This window comes from Hyperolius riggenbachi, chromosome 3, assembly GCF_040937935.1.
Source record: "Hyperolius riggenbachi isolate aHypRig1 chromosome 3, aHypRig1.pri, whole genome shotgun sequence".
Taxonomy (NCBI): Eukaryota; Metazoa; Chordata; class Amphibia; order Anura; family Hyperoliidae; genus Hyperolius; species Hyperolius riggenbachi.
This window is the reverse complement of record NC_090648.1, coordinates 434,068,321-434,088,067: the sequence shown is the minus strand read 5'-3', so window position 1 is coordinate 434,088,067 and position 19,747 is coordinate 434,068,321. Positions and strand designations below refer to the sequence as shown.

At 45.2% G+C, this 19,747-nt stretch overlaps 1 protein-coding gene and 1 long non-coding RNA gene across 3 annotated transcripts in view; one reads left to right on the top strand and one right to left on the bottom strand.

Annotated features, from left to right (window-relative positions):
• SYT10 (synaptotagmin 10) overlaps positions 1–2,154 on the bottom strand; it is a 147,669-nt gene extending 145,515 nt beyond the window's left edge. For both annotated transcript variants that reach the window (XM_068277650.1, XM_068277649.1), the window contains exon 1: positions 65–2,154. In XM_068277650.1, the coding sequence (XP_068133751.1) occupies positions 65–206 (142 nt within the window). In that variant the 5' untranslated portion in view covers positions 207–2,154. The remainder of the gene's footprint in view (positions 1–64) is intronic.
• On the top strand, positions 1,749–19,494 carry LOC137564173 (uncharacterized). Its single transcript, XR_011030544.1, has 4 exons — positions 1,749–2,274; positions 13,780–14,005; positions 16,725–16,798; positions 19,410–19,494. It is a non-coding gene; the product is annotated as an uncharacterized lncRNA (long non-coding RNA).
• The last annotated feature ends 253 nt before the right edge of the window (positions 19,495–19,747 follow it).

The window sequence follows — 19,747 nt, the reverse complement described above, 5'->3', positions numbered from 1 at the left end:
ACCAGAATATAGCGTGAAAATTTATAACATAACAGCATGCCAGGTGGAGAGGTGAGATGCTTACCTGTGCTGCCCGCTCCCTGGTTAGAGGAGGGGAAAATACCCGTGCACTTGTCCCATTCCACCTGTCCCCCCAGGCACAACTCCGATACGATCTGCAGCGCTTTCTGGCACAAGCTCACACCGTCCTCCTTATGGAAACTCATCTCCAAAGTGAATGACTCTCCGGTGGCCTATGTCATGGTCATCCCAAACCACGCACACAAGTAGAAACTCACTGGTAGCAACTGGCACCATGCGGGACGCAGAATGGATGGGGTGAAGAGTCGGGGGGCAATGTGGCTTCTTGCCAAGGGAGCTGTTGCCTTCAACAAAAAAAGTGGCGACTGAGGTTTGCAAACTGGCACTGACTTTGCACGCAAGGGGGGGGGGATGCTAGACAGGCACTTATGGCTGGAGTGGATCGAAGTCCAGGAAAGTTATACCACCATTGTATTCTCCTACAGGATGACACAAGCTTCAGAACTTGGCCAGAGGTCTGAAAGTATGGTGCCAAGACTCCGAGCTGAAGACTGAAGAGTGATGCCAAGTAACATGAACTGTGACTGGTACTCACAGCTTGCAAAGGCTGAAGAAGTCCATTGGAGTCCACAATGCCAACAACATGGGCTCAGGCAAAGCTAAAGGTGATGATCGGGGAAGTCACAAATTAACCCTGTTTGCTAGAATGGATTCTAGTCCTGGACAGCTATGCCAAGAGTGTGCCAAGGATCAGAGTTGGTGGTTGATACTCACAGGTGGGCACTGGCTGTTGAAGTACAGGATCAATTAGATTAGTGTTTAGACATTGGGACTGGATTTTGTCATAGTCAACAAACAGCAGCACTGGCTGGTTGGTACAGGTCACAACAGTGGGTCACAGACCGAAAGATAGCACCTCTACCTGTTGGATAAATATAGATTTGCAGAGATTTCCAACCTGTACTAATTGCAGTGGATAGGAGTCAGACTGATGCAAAGAAACACACCTGTTGCAGAAATGGACGGTATCTGTTGCAGGAGTCCATAGAAAACATTGACTATTGTAGATCGTTTCAAAGTAGATGCAGCACTCAGTAGGTCTGTGATGGGGAGCCAGGAGCCCACAGATGTCAGGGCTTAGCGTCCTCTGGCATTGGCTTAATGAGTAAATAAATCAGAGTCTCTCAGGGCTAGATATTGAGCTTCACTATAGGTTCTAAAAAACTGTTTGCAGAGGGGTCTCGGCTGGAGACGGTGTTCCACCACAGGATCTATGCAACTAGCTGCAGAGTGGTCTCGGGGCTTTAGGAGAGTGTTCCAGAGGAACTAAAGAAGTGCCTTCAGAAGGGTCACAGGGCTGAAGAGAGTGTTCCACCAGAGGCTCTATAGAGCTGTCTGCAGAGGAGTCTCAGGGTTGAAGAGAGTGTTCCACCAGAGGATCTATAGAACTGTCTGCAGAGGGGTCTCAGGGCTGAAGAGAGTGTTCCACCAGAGGATCTATAGAACTGGCTGCAGAGGAGTCAGGGATGGATAGACTGTTGGAGATAGCTTGCACTGACTTCAGAAGCGTATCAGGAGTGCAGGGAGAGGTTTCATCCTCTGGAAGTGACTGCAGAGAATCTCAGGCACAGAGAGACTTGTCCACGCAGCTTACATATGAAGAGATGGAGAGAGACAGCTACATCCCCTGGAAGTGGTTGCTGAGAGGTATCAGGGATGAGAGACAGACTGTTGCTTAGAGCTGTTAGTACTGGTTGCAGAAGTAAACCTGAAATGGAGAGACTAGCTTGCAGCTTGTACTGATTGTTATGAGATGGAGAGAGAGAGAGAGAGAGAGAGAGACACTGTTGTATCTTCTATAACTGGCTACATAAATGTATTGGGGATGGGAGACTCTTGCACAGAGCTCCTCAGGCATTGGCTGCAGAAGTGAATGAGAGAAGGAGAGCCTGTTGCACACAGCCTGCGCTGACAGTAGAAGTATAGCAGGCGTGGAGAAGCTGTTGCATCCACAGGAAATAGCTGCAGAAGATTATCAGGGATGGAGAGGCTGCTGTACATAAAGATATACAGTTCTGGCTGCAGGAGGGGTCTCTCAGGAAATGGGAGACACGGTTGCTGACATTCTCTGAAACTGACTGCAGGAGTTGAGGAGAGCAGCCGGTACTTAGCAACGCTTTATGTAGCAGAGACAGAGGCTCCCGGCTGCGCTGGCTCTCTTCAAGTCTGGCCAATAGCAGGAGAAGGATGCAGGTAGGGAGGGAGCCAGGGAGGCACATGCTACCTAGATGTACATTGGGGTGACTCAAGAAGGGGATCAGGTCATGGAGGGAGGGGATGTCATGTCACCACCTCAGCGTCTTGTATAACAAAAGGAGCTCAGTATAGGAAGATGGTCTGAATGTATATCTATGCTTTTTACAACACAGTTCTTCTACCTACAGCATCTTCTGTATGTGGTTTACACCAATAAGGTCTTAAAAATATCATGTGATGTGTATATAGGTAAGTGATTATAGATATGGGATTTTACCACACAATACTTCCTACATAGTGTTTACTCCAGTAGGATTCTATATATCTGGAGCAGAACATTATCAACAGATGGGTGATTTTATTTACAGGATTTAACCAGTTCACCACTGAGGGGCTTTTTCCCTTATGAACCAAAGCAATTTTCAACTTTCAGTGTTGTGTCCATTCATTCTTCAGTAACTTTATCTTTACTAATCAGAACAAAATGATCTATAGCTTGTTTTTTTCATCACAAATTTAGCTCTTTTTCGGTGGTACTTTTTGCTAAGAATTATTTTATTTTAAATGCATTTCAAGGGGAATAATATATTTTTTTTCTTTTTAAATCATTATTTCTCAGTTTTTGGCCATTATAGCTTTAAAATTAAACATGCTACTGTGGATAACATACACACATTTTATTTGCCCATTTGGCTCAGTTACTACAACATTTAAATGATGTCTCTAGTCTAGTACAATGTGTGGCTCAAATATTTTATCTGGAAATAAAGGTTTATTTTTTCATCTTTGCCTCCGTCTTATATACAAATGTTTTGTTTTGGTAACTATGGGAGAGTGGGGGAGGTAAGGGGTTTTTAACTGTGGATTTATATATTTTTGCTTAATTTAGTGTACTGGCAGGTATGAGCAGAAATTACGCCTATGTGTAATTATGTATCGTAATCCACAATTATGCATCGTAATAGCAATTACAAATTTAGGGAAAATCATAATTAAGTTTGAATGTTATTGTACTATTTCATAATTGTGCATAATTTTTTGCATAATTTTCACATAATTTTGCATAATTTTATGCCAAATTTAGCGGTTAACAGCAAACCCCCTATACATGGTATTGCTACCAAAATTGCTACATAGGTTAAAGGATACCCGAGGTGACATGTGACATGATGAGATAGACACGTCTATGTACAGTGCCTAGCACACAAATAACTAGGTTGTGTTCCTTTTTTTTTCTTTCTCTGTCTGAAGGAGTTAAATATCAGGTATGTAAGTGGCTGACTCAGTCCTGACTCAGTCAGGAAGTGACTACAGTGTGACCTCACTGATAAGAAATTCCAAATTCCTAGCAGAAAATGGCTTCTGAGAGCAGGAAAGAGATAAAAAGGGTCAGTAGTTCAGAGATTTTAGCTCTGGCATACTTTAATGAATGTGTCATTGAGCAATAGCAATAAAACAGTAAAAACATAAAAAGTAGATTTAAACATAAAATAAAACTGTGGAATATCTTTAAAAGTCATTTTTAGGAGAAGGAAGATAGATACAATCGTTTATTTCATTAGTTTATTTTCACCTCGGGTGTCCTTTAACCACTTGCCGACCGCCTACTTCATATTGGCGGCGGCAAAGTGGCAGCCCCAGGACCACGTAACGCAGATTGGCGTCAGGTCCTGGGGCACTCTCTGGCCGGGGATCGCGCGCTGGGATGCGCGCGCATCCACCGGCAATAGGCTCCGCCCACCCGCGACGTCAACCCGCCGGCCAATCGGAAGCGCCGGCGGGTTGTTAACCCCGCGATCGCCGCTACAAAGTGTATAATACACTTTGTAATGTATACAAAGTGTATTATACAGGCTGCCTCCTGCCCTGGTGGTCCCAGTGTCCGAGGGACCACCAGGGCAGGCTGCAGCCACCCTAGTCTGCACCCAAACACACTGATCTGCCCCCCCCCTGCCCCCTGATCGCCCACAGTACCCCTCAGACCCCCCCCTGCCCACCCCCCAGACCACCATTTGCACACAATCACCCCCCTAATCACCCATCAATCACTCCCTGTCACTATCTGTCAACGCTATTTTTTTTTTAGTCCCTAAACTGCCCCCTGCTCCCTCCTGATCACCCCCCCACCCCTCAGATTCTCCCCAGACCCCCCCAGACCCTCCCCCCCCCCTGCGTACTGTATGCATCTATCCCCCCTGATCAACTGTCAATCACCTGTCAATCACCTGTCAATCACCTGTCAATCACCCGTCAATCACCCCCTGTCACTGCCACCCATCAATCAGCCCCTAACCTGCCCCTTGCGGGCAATCTGATCACCCACCCACACCAATAGATCGCCCGCAGATCCGACATCAGATCACCTCCCAAATCCATCGTTTACATCTATTCTCTCCTCTAAACACCCACTAATTACCCATCAATCACCCATCAATCACCCCCTATCACCACCTGTCACTGTTACCCATCAGATTAGACCCTTGCGGGCACCCAATCGCCCGCCCACACACTCAGATTGCCCTCAACCCCCCCCCCTTATCGATTCGCCAGTGCATTATTTACATCCGTTCTTCCCTGTAATAACCCACTGATCACCTGTCAATCACCCCCTGTCACTGCCACCCATCAATCACCCCCTGTCACTGCCACCCATCAATCAGCCCCTAACCTGCCCCTTGCGGGCAATCTGATCACCCACCCACACCAATAGATCGCCCGCAGATCCGACATCAGATCACCTCCCAAATCCATCGTTTACATCTATTCTCTCCTCTAAACACCCACTAATTACCCATCAATCACCCCCTATCACCACCTGTCACTGTTACCCATCAGATTAGACCCTTGCGGGCACCCAATCGCCCGCCCACACACTCAGATTGCCCTCAACCCCCCCCTTATCGATTCGCCAGTGCATTATTTACATCCGTTCTTCCCTGTAATAACCCACTGATCACCTGTCAATCACCCCCTGTCACTGCCACCCATCAATCACCCCCTGTCACTGCCACCCATCAATCAGCCCCTAACCTGCCCCTTGCGGGCAATCTGATCACCCACCCACACCAATAGATCGCCCGCAGATCCGACATCAGATCACCTCCCAAATCCATCGTTTACATCTATTCTCTCCTCTAAACACCCACTAATTACCCATCAATCACCCCCTATCACCACCTGTCACTGTTACCCATCAGATTAGACCCTAATCTGCCCCTTGCGGGCACCCAATCACCCGCCCACACGCTCAGATTGCCCTCAGACCCCCCCCCCTTATCAATTCGCCAGTGCAATATTTACATCTGTTATTCCCTGTAATAACCCACTGATCACCTGTCAATCACCCCCTGTCACTGCCACCCATCAATCACCCCCTGTCACTGCCACCCATCAATCAGCCCCTAACCTGCCCCTTGCGGGCAATCTGATCACCCACCCACACCAATAGATCGCCCGCAGATCCGACATCAGATCACCTCCCAAGTGCAGTGTTTACATCTCTTCTCTCCTCTAAACACCCACTAATTACCCATCAATCACCCCCTATCACCACCTGTCACTGTTACCCATCAGATTAGACCCTAATCTGCCCCTTGCGGGCACCCAATCACCCGCCCACACATCAGAACGCCCTCAGACCCCAGCCCTGATCACCTCGCTAGTGCATTGCTTGCATCTATTTCCCCCCTCTAATCACACCTTGAGACACCCATAAATCACCTCCTGTCACCCCCTAGCACACCTACCCATCAGATCAGGCCCTAATTTGCCCCGTGTGGGCTCCTGATCACTCGGCCAAACCCTCAGATCCCCCTCAGACCCCCTTCCGATCACCTCCCCAGTGCATTGATTGCATCTATTTTCCCCTCTAACCGCCCCCTGAGACACCCATCAATCACCTCCTGTCACCCCCCTAGCACTCCTATCCATCAGATCAGGCCCAATACATCCTGTCATCTAAGAGGCCACCCTGCTTATGACCGTTTCCACAAAATTTGCCCTCTCATAGACCACCTGTCATCAAAATTTGCAGATGCTTATACCCCTGAACAGTCATTTTGAGAAATTTGGTTTCCAGACTACTCACAGTTTTGGGCCCGTAAAATGCCAGGGCAGTATAGGAACCCCACAAGTGACCCCATTTTAGAAAGAAGACACCCCAAGGTATTCTGTTAGGTGTATGATGAGTTCATAGAAGATTTTATTTTTTGTCACAAGTTAGCGGAAATTGGATTTTTATTGTTTTTTTTCACAAAGTGTCATTTTTCACTAACTTGTGACAAAAAATAAAATCTTCTATGAACTCACCATACCCCTAACGGAATACCTTGGGGTGTCGTCTTTCTAAAATGGGGTCACTTGTGGGGTTCCTATACTGCCCTGGCATTTTAGGGGCCCTAAACCGTGGGGAGTAGTCTAGAAAACAAATGCCTCAAAATGACCTGTGAATAGGACGTTGGGCCCCTTAGCGCACCTAGGCTGCAAAAAAGTGTCACACATGTAGTATCGCCATACTCAGGAGAAGTAGTATAATGTGTTTTGTGGTGTATTTTTACACATACCCATGCTGGGTGGGAGAAATCTCTCTGTAAATGGACAATTGTGTGTAAAAAAAATCAAAAATGTGTCATTTACAGAGATATTTCTCCCACCCAGCATGGTTATATGTAAAAATACACCACAAAACACATTATACTACTTCTTCTGAGTACGGCGATACCACATGTGTGACACTTTTTTGCAGCCTAACTGTGCTAAGGGGCCCAAAGTCCAATGAGTACCTTTAGGATTTCACAGGTCATTTTGAGACATTTGGGTTCAAGACGACTACTCACGGTTTAGGGCCCCTAAAATGCCAGGGCAGTATTGGAACCCCACAAATAACCCCATTCTAGAAAGAAGACACCCCAAGGTATTCCGTTAGGAGTATGGTGAGTTCATAGAAGATTTTATTTTTTGTCACAAGTTAGCGGAAATTGATATGTATTGTTTTTTTTTTCACAAAGTGTCATTTTCCGCTAACTTGTGACAAAAAAAAAATCTTCTATGAACTCACCATACCCCTAACGGAATACCTTGGGGTGTCTTCATTCTAAAATGGGGTCACTTGTGGGGTTCCTATACTGCCCTGGCATTTTAGGGGCCCTAAACCGTGGGGAGTAGTCTAGAATCCAAATGCCTCAAAATGACCTGTGAATAGGACGTTAGGCCCCTTAGCGCACCTAGGTTGCAAAAAAGTGTCACACATGTGGTATCGCCGTACTCAGAAGAAGTAGTATAATGTGTTTTGAGGTGTATTTTTATACATACCCATGCTGGGTGGGAGAAATCTCTCTGTAAATGGACAATTGTGTGTAAAAAAAATCAAATAATTGTCATTTACAGAGATATTTCTCCCACCTAGCATCTGTATGTGTAAAAATACACCCCAAAACACATTATACTACTTCTCCTGAGTACGGCGGTACCACATGTGTGGCACTTTCTTGCACCCTAAGTGCGCTAAGGGGCCCAAAGTCCAATGAGTACCTTTAGGATTTCACAGGTCATTTTGCGACATTTGGTTTCAAGACTACTCCTCACGGTTTAGGGCCCCTAAAATGCCAGGGCAGTATAGGAACCCCACAAATGACCCCATTTTAGAAAGAAGACACCCCAAGGTATTCCGTTAGGAGTATGGTGAGTTCATAGAAGATTTTATTTTTGTCACAAGTTAGCAGAAAATGACACTTTGTGAAAAAAAACAATTAAAATCAATTTCCGCTAACTTGTGACAAAAAAAAAAAATCTTCTATGAACTCACCATCCTCCTAATGGAATACCTTGGGGTGTCTTCCTTCTAAAATGGGGTAATTTGTGGGATTCCTATACTGTCCTGGCATTTTAGGGGCCCTAAACCGTGAGGAGCAGTCTTGAAACGAAATTTCTCAAAATGACCTGTGAAATCCTAAAGGTACTCATTGGACTTTGGGCCCCTTAGCGCAGTTAGGGTGCAAAAAAGTGCCACACATGTGGTATCGCCGTACTCAGGAGAAGTAGTATAATGTGTTTTGGGGTGTATTTTTCCACATACCCATGCTGAGTGGGAGAAATATCTATATAAATTGACAATTGTGTGTTAAAAAAAGAAAACAATTGTCATTTACGGAGATATTTCTCCCACCCAGCATGGGTATGTGTAAAAATACACCCCAAAACACATTATACTACTTCTCCTGAGTACGGCAATACCACATGTGTGGCACTTTTTTGCAGCCTAACTGCGCTAAGGGGCCCAAAGTCCAATGAGCATCTTTAGGCTTTACAGGGGTGCTTACAATTAGGCACCCCCCAAAATGCCAGGACAGTGAACACACCCCACAAATGACCCCATTTTGGAAAGTAGACACTTCAAGGTATTCAGAGAGGAGCATAGTGAGTCCGTGGCAGATTTCATTTTTTTTTTGTCGCAAGTTAGAAGAAATGGAAACTTTTTTTTTTTTTTTTTTTGGTTACAAAGTGTCATTTTCCGCTAACTTGTGACAAAAAATAAAATCTTCTATGAACTCACCATGCCTCTCACTGAATACTTTGGGATGTCTTCTTTCCAAAATGGGGTCATTTGGGGGGTATTTGTACTATCCTGGAATTTTAGCCCCTCATGAAACCTGACAGGTGCGCAGAAAAGTCAGAGATGCTTGAAAATGGGAAAATTCACTTTTTGCACCATAGTTTGTAAACGCTATAACTTTTACCCAATCCAATAAATATACACTGAATGGTTTTTTTTTTATCAAAGACATGTAGCAGAATAACTTTCGCGCTCAAATGTATAGGAAATTTTACTTTATTTGAAAACTGTCAGCACAGAAAGTTAAAAAAGTCATTTTTTTGACAAAATTCATGTCTTTTTTGATGAATATAATAAAAACTAAAACTCGCAGCAGCAATCAAATAGCACCGAAAGAAAGCTGTATTAGTGACAAGAAAAGGAGGTAGAATTAATTTAGGTGGTAGGTTGTATGACTGAGCAATAAACCGTGAAAGCTGCAGTGGTCCGAATGGAAAAAAAGGCTCTGGTCCTTAAGGGGTTTTATGACTGCAGTCCTTAAGTGGTTAAGGAGGCTAGTGGGTATAAGTAAAAAAAAATAAAAAATTTAGTAGTTTGTGAGAAAATCGATTTTGAAAATGCAAAGAAAATTCAAGTCATATTTCTGAGTTTAAAAATTTTTTCTTTGCATTTTCGGAAAATTCTTTTTTTGACTTAACAAATGTTGCAAGTTGGTGTCAATAGCATGTATGCTATTAAAGCCGGCCCAAACTTACACAAAAATTATGCAACATTTTATGCGAAATTAGGAATGACAATACGAAATCAATTGAATTTATAAATTGTAATTATGTATAGGCGTAATTTAGAACATTTACACTAAATTTCGCGTAATCATAATTAGCTAATTACAATCATCACTATGTACTAGGGTGTGATTTTACTATTTGGCCACTAGATGTCCCCCCACTTTATATTCCTGGTACTGTAAACAGTACACAGGAAATAGTTGGTGTATGTTTTTACTTTCACTTTATCAATGACCACCAACATCTCACTGATGCTGGCGATCATCGATTACAGGCACATTGATCAGTGAATGGGAACATGTGCTTCCATTCACTGATCAGTCTAACAGGTGGCGACATGAAGGCATGTGGGGCCACGCGCAGTGGCGATCACGGGGAGGTACGTATATCTATGCCCCTGGAGCTAAGATGGAGTCTCCGGGGATGCAGATAAGGGGCCTGATTCACAAAGCGGTGCTAACAGTTAGCACGCTGGTGAAAAGCCCTTTATCATGCCTAAACTCAGTTTAGGCATGATAAGTTTAGGTGTGATAAGTTTAGGTGTGATAAGTTTAGGCATGATAAGTTTAGGTGTGATAAGTTTAGGCATGATAAGTTTGAGCACAAACTGCGTTAGCACCGCAGTGCACAGCTGATCAAAAGTTTTGCGCTAGCAAAGTCTGGTGCACATCGCATAGAGTTTAATGGCGCTGCTTTGCGTGCGGGACTTTGCACGCTATCTACACTTATCTAAACTTAGCATGCCTAAACTTATCACACCTAAACTTATCACACCTAAATTTATCACGCCTAAACTGGCTTTTCACCAGCGTGGTGCAATGGTTATCACGCCTAAAGTCTCTAACTGGGTTAGCACCGCTTTGTGAATCGAGCCCATAGTGTAGTAAAATCTATTTAAAGGACTACTGAAGTGAGAGAGAGATGGAGGCTGCCATATTTATTTCCTTTTCAACAATACCAGTTGCCTGGCAGCCCTGCTGATCTATTTGGCTGCAGTACTGTCTTCAAACAAGAAACAAGCATGTAGTCAGATCTGACAATAATGTCAGAAACACCTGTTCTGCATATGCTTGTTCAGGGCCTATGGCTTAAAGTATTTGAGGCAGAGGATCAGCAGGATAGCCAGGCAACTGGTATTGCTTAAAAGGAAATAAATATGGCAGCTTCCATATCCCTCTCTCTTCAGTTGTCCAGGGTCATTTCTAGCCTTTTTGTTACACACACACACACACACACACACACACACACACACACACACACACACACACACACACACACACACACACACACACACACACACACACACACACACACACACACACACACACACACACACACACACACACACACACACACACACACACACACTTAATTGCACACATGGGGCCCAAGGCAAGATAACACTTTTTGCCGTCCACTGATGATCACCTGGCTTATTTAGTTAGATTTGGTGGGGACTTGCATCCACCAGGCCCCTAGACTCGCCCCAGGCCCTAGGCAGCTGCCTAGGTGTGCCTTGTGGATGATCCAGCTCTGTGTGTCAGCACATGCTGGCATGGTGCCTCAATGCACCCCAAATAAAAACAGCACTCACACTACAAGTTTCAAATCATGTCCCCACAGAGCAATTTAAGGTATCATGTCCTTCACATTGCAGGATCAGATTATCAAGCAAGACAGTCTTCATTTCAAAATACTTTCCCTCAAACATTATGGGATATGCAAATATGTAACCGCCTGTTAGGATAGGACTGGAATGGGTATATCATAACATTGAAGGGATGACATAGTGAGATGATACAATAGTTTAGTGATTCATAACCCATTCTGGAGATAAGCACAGTGTGTTGGGAGAGTAGGTGAGACAAGATAAGAGTAGTAGAATGGAGGGCGGGAGTGAGGAAGGGTAGTAATTGAATATTTATATTGCGTTTTTCTCCTGGAGGACTCAAAGTGCTTGAGCTGCAGCCACTAAGACTCGCTCAGTATTCAGTAGCAGAGTTAAGGAGTCTTGCCCAAGGTCTCCTACTGAATAGGTGCTGGCTTACTGAGCAGGAAGAGCTAAAGATTTGCTGAGATTTGAACCCAGGTCGCCTGTGCCAGAGGCAGAACCCTTAACCATTACACTATTGGCACATAATTATCAAAGGTGTAGCACCAAAGTTAAATCCGGAACAACTCTTAACTTGTAAATACAAGGAGCACAAATCCAAAAATTAACAATGCCTGAATATATAAAAATCATGGATGGCGCTCAAAGAGTTAAAAGGTTCAAGATTTTTCTTTATTGCACATCAAAAATGACACACCTGTGTGAAGATCAACGAAGTGAAGACATGTCAGACCCATCAAAAATGCATGCATCTAACCAGGGGTCTAGTCCTGGAAAAAGAAGTGAGTGGACTCACCCCAAAAATGGGCGTGGTTAAGCATAGCGTGGGCGTGGTCATGGGTGGGGCCAAATATACATGGCCTTAGCAGTGGTATAAAAGGTCTGCCAGGGGAAGTTTGAGCTCTGTCGTAGAGTATCCCCAAAAAGTAGATGTAATCTGACAGCATTTCACCAAAAATACACAATCTGGCAGAGGTTCCTTCAAAATACAGATAATATGGCAGTGGTTCCCCCAAAATAGACAATCTGGCAGCAGCAGTTCCCCCAACATACACATAATCTGGAAGCAGTTCCCCCAAATACGTGAAACCTGGTAGTGGATCACCCAAAATACATGTAACACCCAAAATACATGTAATCTGGCAGTAGTGGTCCCCAACATACACAATCTGGCAGCGGTTCCCCAAAATACACGTAATCTGGCATCAGCGGTTCCCCAAAAATACAGATCTGACAGCAGTTCTCCCAAAATAGGTACCCCCAGTATAGCTAGCCAGGTCTATATGTGTCCCCAGTATAAGTAGCCATGTGTATAGTTGTCCCCAGAATAGGTGGCCAGATGTAGAGATGTCACCAGAATAGGTAGCCAGGTGTATAGATGTCCTTAGAGTAGGTGGTCAGGTGTAAAGACATTCCCAGAATAGGTGGCCAAGTGTATAGATGTCCCCAGAATAGGTAGCCAGGTCTATAGGTGTCCCCAGTATAGCCAGGTGTCCCCAGTATATCTAACCAGGTGTTCAGGTGTCCCCAGTATAGCCAGGTGTATAGGTGCCCCCAGTATAGCCAGGTGTATAGGTGTCCCCAGTATAGCCAGGTGTATAGGTGTCCCCAGTATATGTAGCCAGGTGTATATGTGCCCAGTATATGTAGCCAGGGGTATAGTGGCCCCCAGTATAAGTAGCCAGGTGTATAGTGGCCCCCAGTATATGTAGCCAGGTGTATAGTCACCCCAGTATATGTAGCCAGGTGTATAGTGGCCCCCAGTATATGTAGCCAGGTGTTCACTAGACCAGAGCAGCGGCACGCACAGCGTCCACCCGGAACACTGGAGGAGGTAAGTCCCGCCCACCGATGCCGCTGCCAGTCACCGCCGCCAGCCACCGCATCTTTATGGAGGGGAGAGCCAGGGAGAGGAGCCCCAAGGTGAGGGATGGGGGGGGGGGAAACGTCCGCCCTTCCCCACGCTGCGCACAATGCTCCTCTCTGCTGCGCTGCTCCCCTCCAGGGTGCTAGGGGGTACGGCGTTCACTTTCCAAAAAAAGTAAGTGGACGCCGTCCCCCCGCGTTCACGCAGGACTCGACCCCTGCATCTAACCATTACACTATCCAGAGAGAGGGGAGAAAAGCACGTTTATTTAGCTCTCATGTATGACAAGAAGACAGCCAGCACTAGGGGAAGGAGGGAAAGGAAGGTAAATGAGGCAGAGAAGAGCAGTGGAGAAATACTGAGAGTGGGCAGAGAGCTTATTTGTATTGCAGTCCCATATCACACAGAGGGGACTTTCCTGTAATGTGACTCCTGTCCCTGCCAATCTCTCACACAAGGCTGCAAGCAGCCCTTGTGGAGTCTAAGGACTGTTAAAAACTTTTCAATCTGTGTAATACCTTATCTAGCTATCCACATGCTGTCTTACTATGGTGAGAGAGCAGGCAGAGTTTTTTTTCTACGAGCCCTGTAAGAGGCAATCCTCTGCTCTTCATCATGCTGTGTACATTTACCAGTCCCTTTTTTACCAGTCAATAATTTCTAATTGTACTTTTATTTCCCTCAGCCAGCCTAGTGCTTCACATCGCCTTATACAACAACCTTAATGCACCAGGCACTGTACCAGCCCTAAATCATTACATGAGAGGCAGCTTGGGGAAGTTTAAACAGTGGAGCGCCCTCTACTATTTGAACTTCCACTTGTCACAGGATGGGAAGTGAAGAGGAGACAGAGAAGAAGGCCATCCTGTGAAAGGGACAGCATGGACCCGAGGACTCATGCCGGTGGACAGGTAATATCATTGCTGCTGGCCGGGGGAGCACGAAAGAAGGAAGGCCTGGGGGCGACGAGCAGGCGGCAGTAGCAGCTCCACAGGTTGTTAATAGATTTTATGCCGAAATTTCATGCTAAAATGGATTCAAAATCTGTGTGCAAGTGTATGGACAGCCAACGGATTCGATCAGAGAGGGATCTATATGGTGTTCGATCTGGTGGCAGCCTTTGGATTTCAGTCTCTAAGGATAGGAAAAATAAACTTTTTCCCTGGATGCTGCCCTCTAAATAAATCTGCACTCCAGGCAATTGCCTGTTCTGCTGGTGCTTAGAGGCGCCTCTGACTGCATAGCACTATTGTATTATAGTGCTGAGTCCAAGGTTTGAACATTGGCTAGGGCAAAATCGGCATGGAGATTCTATCTCACCCTGGGTTTCATTCAGACACTTCATATGCTCCTACATCCCAAAAACATTATAATAAGTCAACTGGCTTCCCCCAAAACATTCCTATAGTGAAAATCTATATATATAATAGAGTAAGTGCCTCAACCTTCAAACAAGAAGAAGAAGTAGCGCCCTGCCCCCAGGGCCGGTCCAAGCAAGGAGAAGGGGCTGGTCCAAGCAAGAAGAAGAAGTAGTGTCATATCAAACCAAGGGCAAAGGGGGATAATTTGCATATTCAGTAGCAGTGCATTGTGGGTAACCACAAATGTTCACTTATAGCAGAATTATTGCAGATTTGCTTCTGTTTTAAGAAGGAAAATTACACCAAGCTTAGCTTTTTTTAGTAGGAGGGAGTTTTGGTCTATTTTATCCCCCTATACACTCTTAGTAGTTTGGGTCACCCTGAGCTGCTTGGTTATTTTGTTGTACTGGTCCAAGCCCAATCTCATACAGCTATATCAATCTCTGCTATGTACTGATGAGGACCAAATGTCAGACATATGCTGTCACCTGTGGGTTTAATATGACTGTGTAAAACTTAAAGCTATAGGCTTGCTTGACTTAGTAAGGGTGAAAAGGAATAATTTGCATATTTAGTAGCAGTGTATTGTGGGTAATCACAAATGTTCGCTTATAGCTGAATTATTGCATTTTTTTCTTCTGTTTTAAAGGACTTCCGAGGCCAAAATCTGCCCCCAAAACGTAAAAAAAGTTAACTACCTGCATGACTTTGTAAGGCACGGAGGACACCGTCCGCGCCCTCCGTGCCGTTCTGCCTGGTTCCCTCTGCTCAATAGCCCCCCGAAAGACTGCGACCCCACGGTCCGGGTCGGTATCTGCAGCCTGCATAAAGATGGCCGCCGGAGCTGGCCGCGGCTGCGCAGCTCTAGGGCCAACCCTCCGATCCACGCTGCCTGTTACGTGGATCGGGGGTTGGCCCTAGAGCTGCACAGCCACAGTAGCGGCTATGCGGACTGCGCAGCCGAGGCCAGCTCTGGCGGCCATCTTTATGCAGGCTGCAGATACCGACCCGGACCGTGGGGTCACAGCCTTTCGGGGGGCTATTGAGCAGAGGGGACCAGGCGGAATGGCATGAAGGGCGCGGACAGCATCCTCCTTGCCTTACAAAGTCATGCAGGTAGTTAACTTTTTTTATGTTTTGGAGGCAGATTTTGGCCTCAGAAGTCCTTTAAGAAGGCAAATTACACCAAGCTTTGATTTTTTTAGTAGGTCTTTTTGGTCCCTTTTATCCCCCTATACATTCCGAGTGGTTTGGTATCAATCTCTGCCATGTACTGATGAGGAACAAAAGTCTGAAACAGGCTGTCACATGTGGGTTTGATATGGCTGTGTAAAATTTAAAGCTATAGGCTTGCTATACACCAGTGGTTCTGGATGCTTGCTTGGCTTACTAAGGGGAAAAAGGAATTATTTGCATATTTAGTAGCAGTGCATTGTGGGTAGCCACAAATGTTCACTTATAGCTGAATAATTGCATATTTCTTTCTGTTTTAGGAAGGCAAATTACACCAAGCTTTGCTTTTTATAGTAGGAGGTCTTTTTGGTCCCTTTTATCCTCCTATACATTACGAGTGGTTTGGGTCACCCTGAGCTGCTTGGTTACTCTGTTGTACTGGTCCAAGCCCTATCTCATACAGCCGTATCAATCCCTGCCATGTACTGATGAGGACCAAAAGTCTAAAACAGGCTGTCTACATGTGGGTTTGATATGACTGTGTAAAATTTAAAGCTATATGCTTGCTATACACCAGCGGCTCTGGATACTTGCTTGGCTTACCAAGCGGGAAAAGGGGTCATTTTCATATTTAGTAGCAGTGCATTGTGGGTAACCACAAATGTTCACTTATAGCTGAATTATTGCAGATTTCTTTCTGTTTTAGGAAGGCAAATTACACCAAGCTTTGCTTTTTATAGTAGGAGGTCTTTTTGGTCCCTTTTATCCTCCTATACATTATGAGTGGTTTGGGTCACCCTGAGCTGCTTGGTTACTCTGTTGTACTGGTCCAAGCCCTATCTCATACAGCCGTATCAATCCCTGCCATGTACTGATGAGGACCAAAAGTCTAAAACAGGCTGTCTACATGTGGGTTTGATATGACTGTGTAAAATTTAAAGCTATATGCTTGCTATACACCAGCGGCTCTGGATACTTGCTTGACTTACCAAGCGGGAAAAGGGGTCATTTTCATATTTAGTAGCAGTGCATTGTGGGTAACCACAAATGTTCACTTATAGCTGAATTATTGCAGATTTCCTTCTGTTTTAAAAAGGCAAATTACACCAATACAGTGTGCGGCATTGCAGGAAGTGACGACAGTGGAACGCACAATGGAATGTGGTAGAGGTGAGTCATCCCCGCCCGCTGCCTCTTACTAATAGTGGCGGCTTCTACTGTGCTTAAGCAGGAGGGGGAGTGCACATGGGGGACCCAGGTGAGGGGGGGGTTCCTGCCGAGCTTAAGCTGGAGGTAGAGCACACATGGGGGACCCAGTTGAGGGGGGGTCCAATCCCCCTCCCCACCGCTGTGCCCAATTCCCCCTTCCTGCCCTCTACCCTCTTATGCGGCGTATGCTACGCCGCGGGTCGGCTAGTATTATATATTTATATAACTATGGTAGGTATTGGATTGTGAGCTCATCTGAGGACAGTCAGTGACATGATTATGTGATCTGTAAAGTGCTGCAGAAGATGTCAGTGCTATATACAGTAAATACATAATAATAATATGGTAGGGTAGGGACATTAGATTATGACTATGTTAGGATTATATTGTGAGCTACTCTGGAGACAGTGACATGATTGTGTACTCTGTAAAGTGCTGCAGAATGTCACTGCTACATAAATACATAATAATATGGCAGGACATTAGACTATGACTATGGTAGAGATTAGATAGAGAGTCTAGAGTAAGTCAGTGACATGACTATGTACTTTGTAAAGTGTTGCTGAAGCTTTTTCCCTCAGCACCCTTACCACTGTCTCTCTGTACAGGGAAAATAACCTTTTTTTTCTTGGACTGCCAGAAAATATCAGAAACCTTTCTAACCAGCTCTGCACTGGAGGGGACCACCTGTAGTGTCAATGGTTTGAAACGCCTCTGCAGGTGTCCTTTGACGTAAGATATTAATAATAACTACTACCTAAAGTATTAGGGCACATATAGGATCTGTGCTGTAGGTTTATAAAGTATGGAAGGTACAGAGGATGCAAGCTGAAAGAGAAGAGTGTCAGAGAGGAAATGTGCAGATGGCAGAGAGAGAAGAAGAGAGTGCAAGTTTGCAGAAAGAGAAACAGAGTAAAAGGTAGCAGAGACTGAGTAAGCAAGAGTAAAATGTGGCAGTGAGAGTAAGAGCAAGTCTGAAGCCAACTAAAAAATTACTTTACTCACCTATGGAGAGGGAAGGCTCTGGATCTTATACAGCCCTCTTAGATCTCTCTTGCTGTCAAGCGTTCAATTTTGCCACCTCCGGCAATCCTCAGATGGCTTTGAAAGCACTTGTGTCAAATGCTTACAAAGATGGGCACCTCTGTACTGGGCATGCCACTTATCTTCAGAAGCACTCAAGGACGTGAGCGTAGACCAATGGCATTGTTCTCCAACTTTCTCCACTCTTTTACTGCTTTCCCCTGCATAGCAACAGAACGCTTTGCTAATCTACAGGCTAGCGACATGTCTGTACAGCCTCAGCCCCTAACTGTCGCCCAAGAGATTGAGCCCCGATCTCTGCCACGTGACGGTCATTGTACAAGGCATAAAGTGTACCTGAGGTGGCATAAATAAAGGAATTGATTCTTACTTGGGGCTTCCTCCAGCTCCATGACCTCTGATGCCTCCCTTGCTGTCCTTCCCAACACTCCATTTTTCTGTAATCCTACCTGGTAATTGGGTAATTGCCGGGGTTAAGGTTAGTTGCCCACTGGGTGGGTTAAGGTTAAGTGCCCATGGGGGAGGGGTTCAGGTTAGATTCCCAACTGGCGGTAAAGATTAGTTGCTCACCAGGGGAGGTTAAAGTGTACTCAAGGTGGTTTTTTTATATAAAAAAAGGGACACAGAGGCATGTTCGCATCTAAAGGACATGCCTCTGTGTTCCCTTCCGAGCTGATGACACAGCCCCCCCCCCCCCCCCCCATGCTAAACTAGCCCCACTACCTACATCTGGTGACATGAAGATTGTTGGCAGAGCCCAGTCCATTGCAGAAGAAGAGTTTCTGCAGAACGCCCCCTCCCCGTCTCTAAGAGTCTCCCACTGGCTCTCCTCTGCCTGCTCCCCCTTCTCCCCTGCCCCCTGCATTTCAGTCTTTGCTCTGTGCTCATGGGGGACAGCACAGCGCTATTTTTCCAGCGTTGTGACCCACATGTCACAAAAACAAAAGTGAGAGTTTGGAGTTTAGGCATGATAAGTAAGTACAACTATAAAACACTTCCCTAGCAGAAAATGGCTTCTGAGAGCAGGAAAGAGATAAAAAGGGCCAATAGTTCATACATTTTAGCTTTGGCATACTTCAATGAATGTGTCATTGAGCAAAATCAACAAAACAGTAAAAACTTAGGAAGTAGGTTTAACTATAAAATAAAACTGAAGAATATCTTAAAAAGTCATTTTAGGAGAAAGAGGATAGAAACAATTGTTTATTTAATTACTTTTTTTTCCCCCACCTCGGGTGTCCTTTAACCACTTGAGGACCGCAGTGTTAACCCCCCCCCCCCCCCCCCCCAGTGACCAGGCCATTTTTAGTTAAATAGGCCACTGCAGCTTTAAGGCCAAGCTGCAGGGCCGTACAACACAGCACACAAGTGATTCCCCCCTTTTCTCCCCACCAACAGAGCTCTCTGTTGGTGGGGTCTGATCGCCCCCCCAGTGTTTGTTTTTTTAAAATAAATATTTATTTATATTATTTTACAACAAAATCCTGCGCTTTTTTGCTAACTTTATAACCCTCCCTCCCCCTGCCAGCCTATGAGCGCGATCGGCTGTGATAGGCTTCAGCCCAGAACAGGATGTTGGCATTATAGCGCCTTGGGTTGAGGAAGAGAAGAGGAGAGCAATTCCAGCACCAGGTAAATATGAAAGCGTTCCCTGCGCCCACTCTGCCTTGAGCTGCATTAGACCTTAGAGGTGTTGCTGTGAAAACACCACTTTTGGTGTTTTGGGTGAATAAAGTACCTCTTGGATGCTGTAAATTGCTTGTATAATTAATTAATCAAAATTTTACAAACTCTATCCACCTCACTTAGCTCAGGATTTTTACAGCAAACTTTCAATTGCCGTTAACATTTCTCCCCATATTAAAC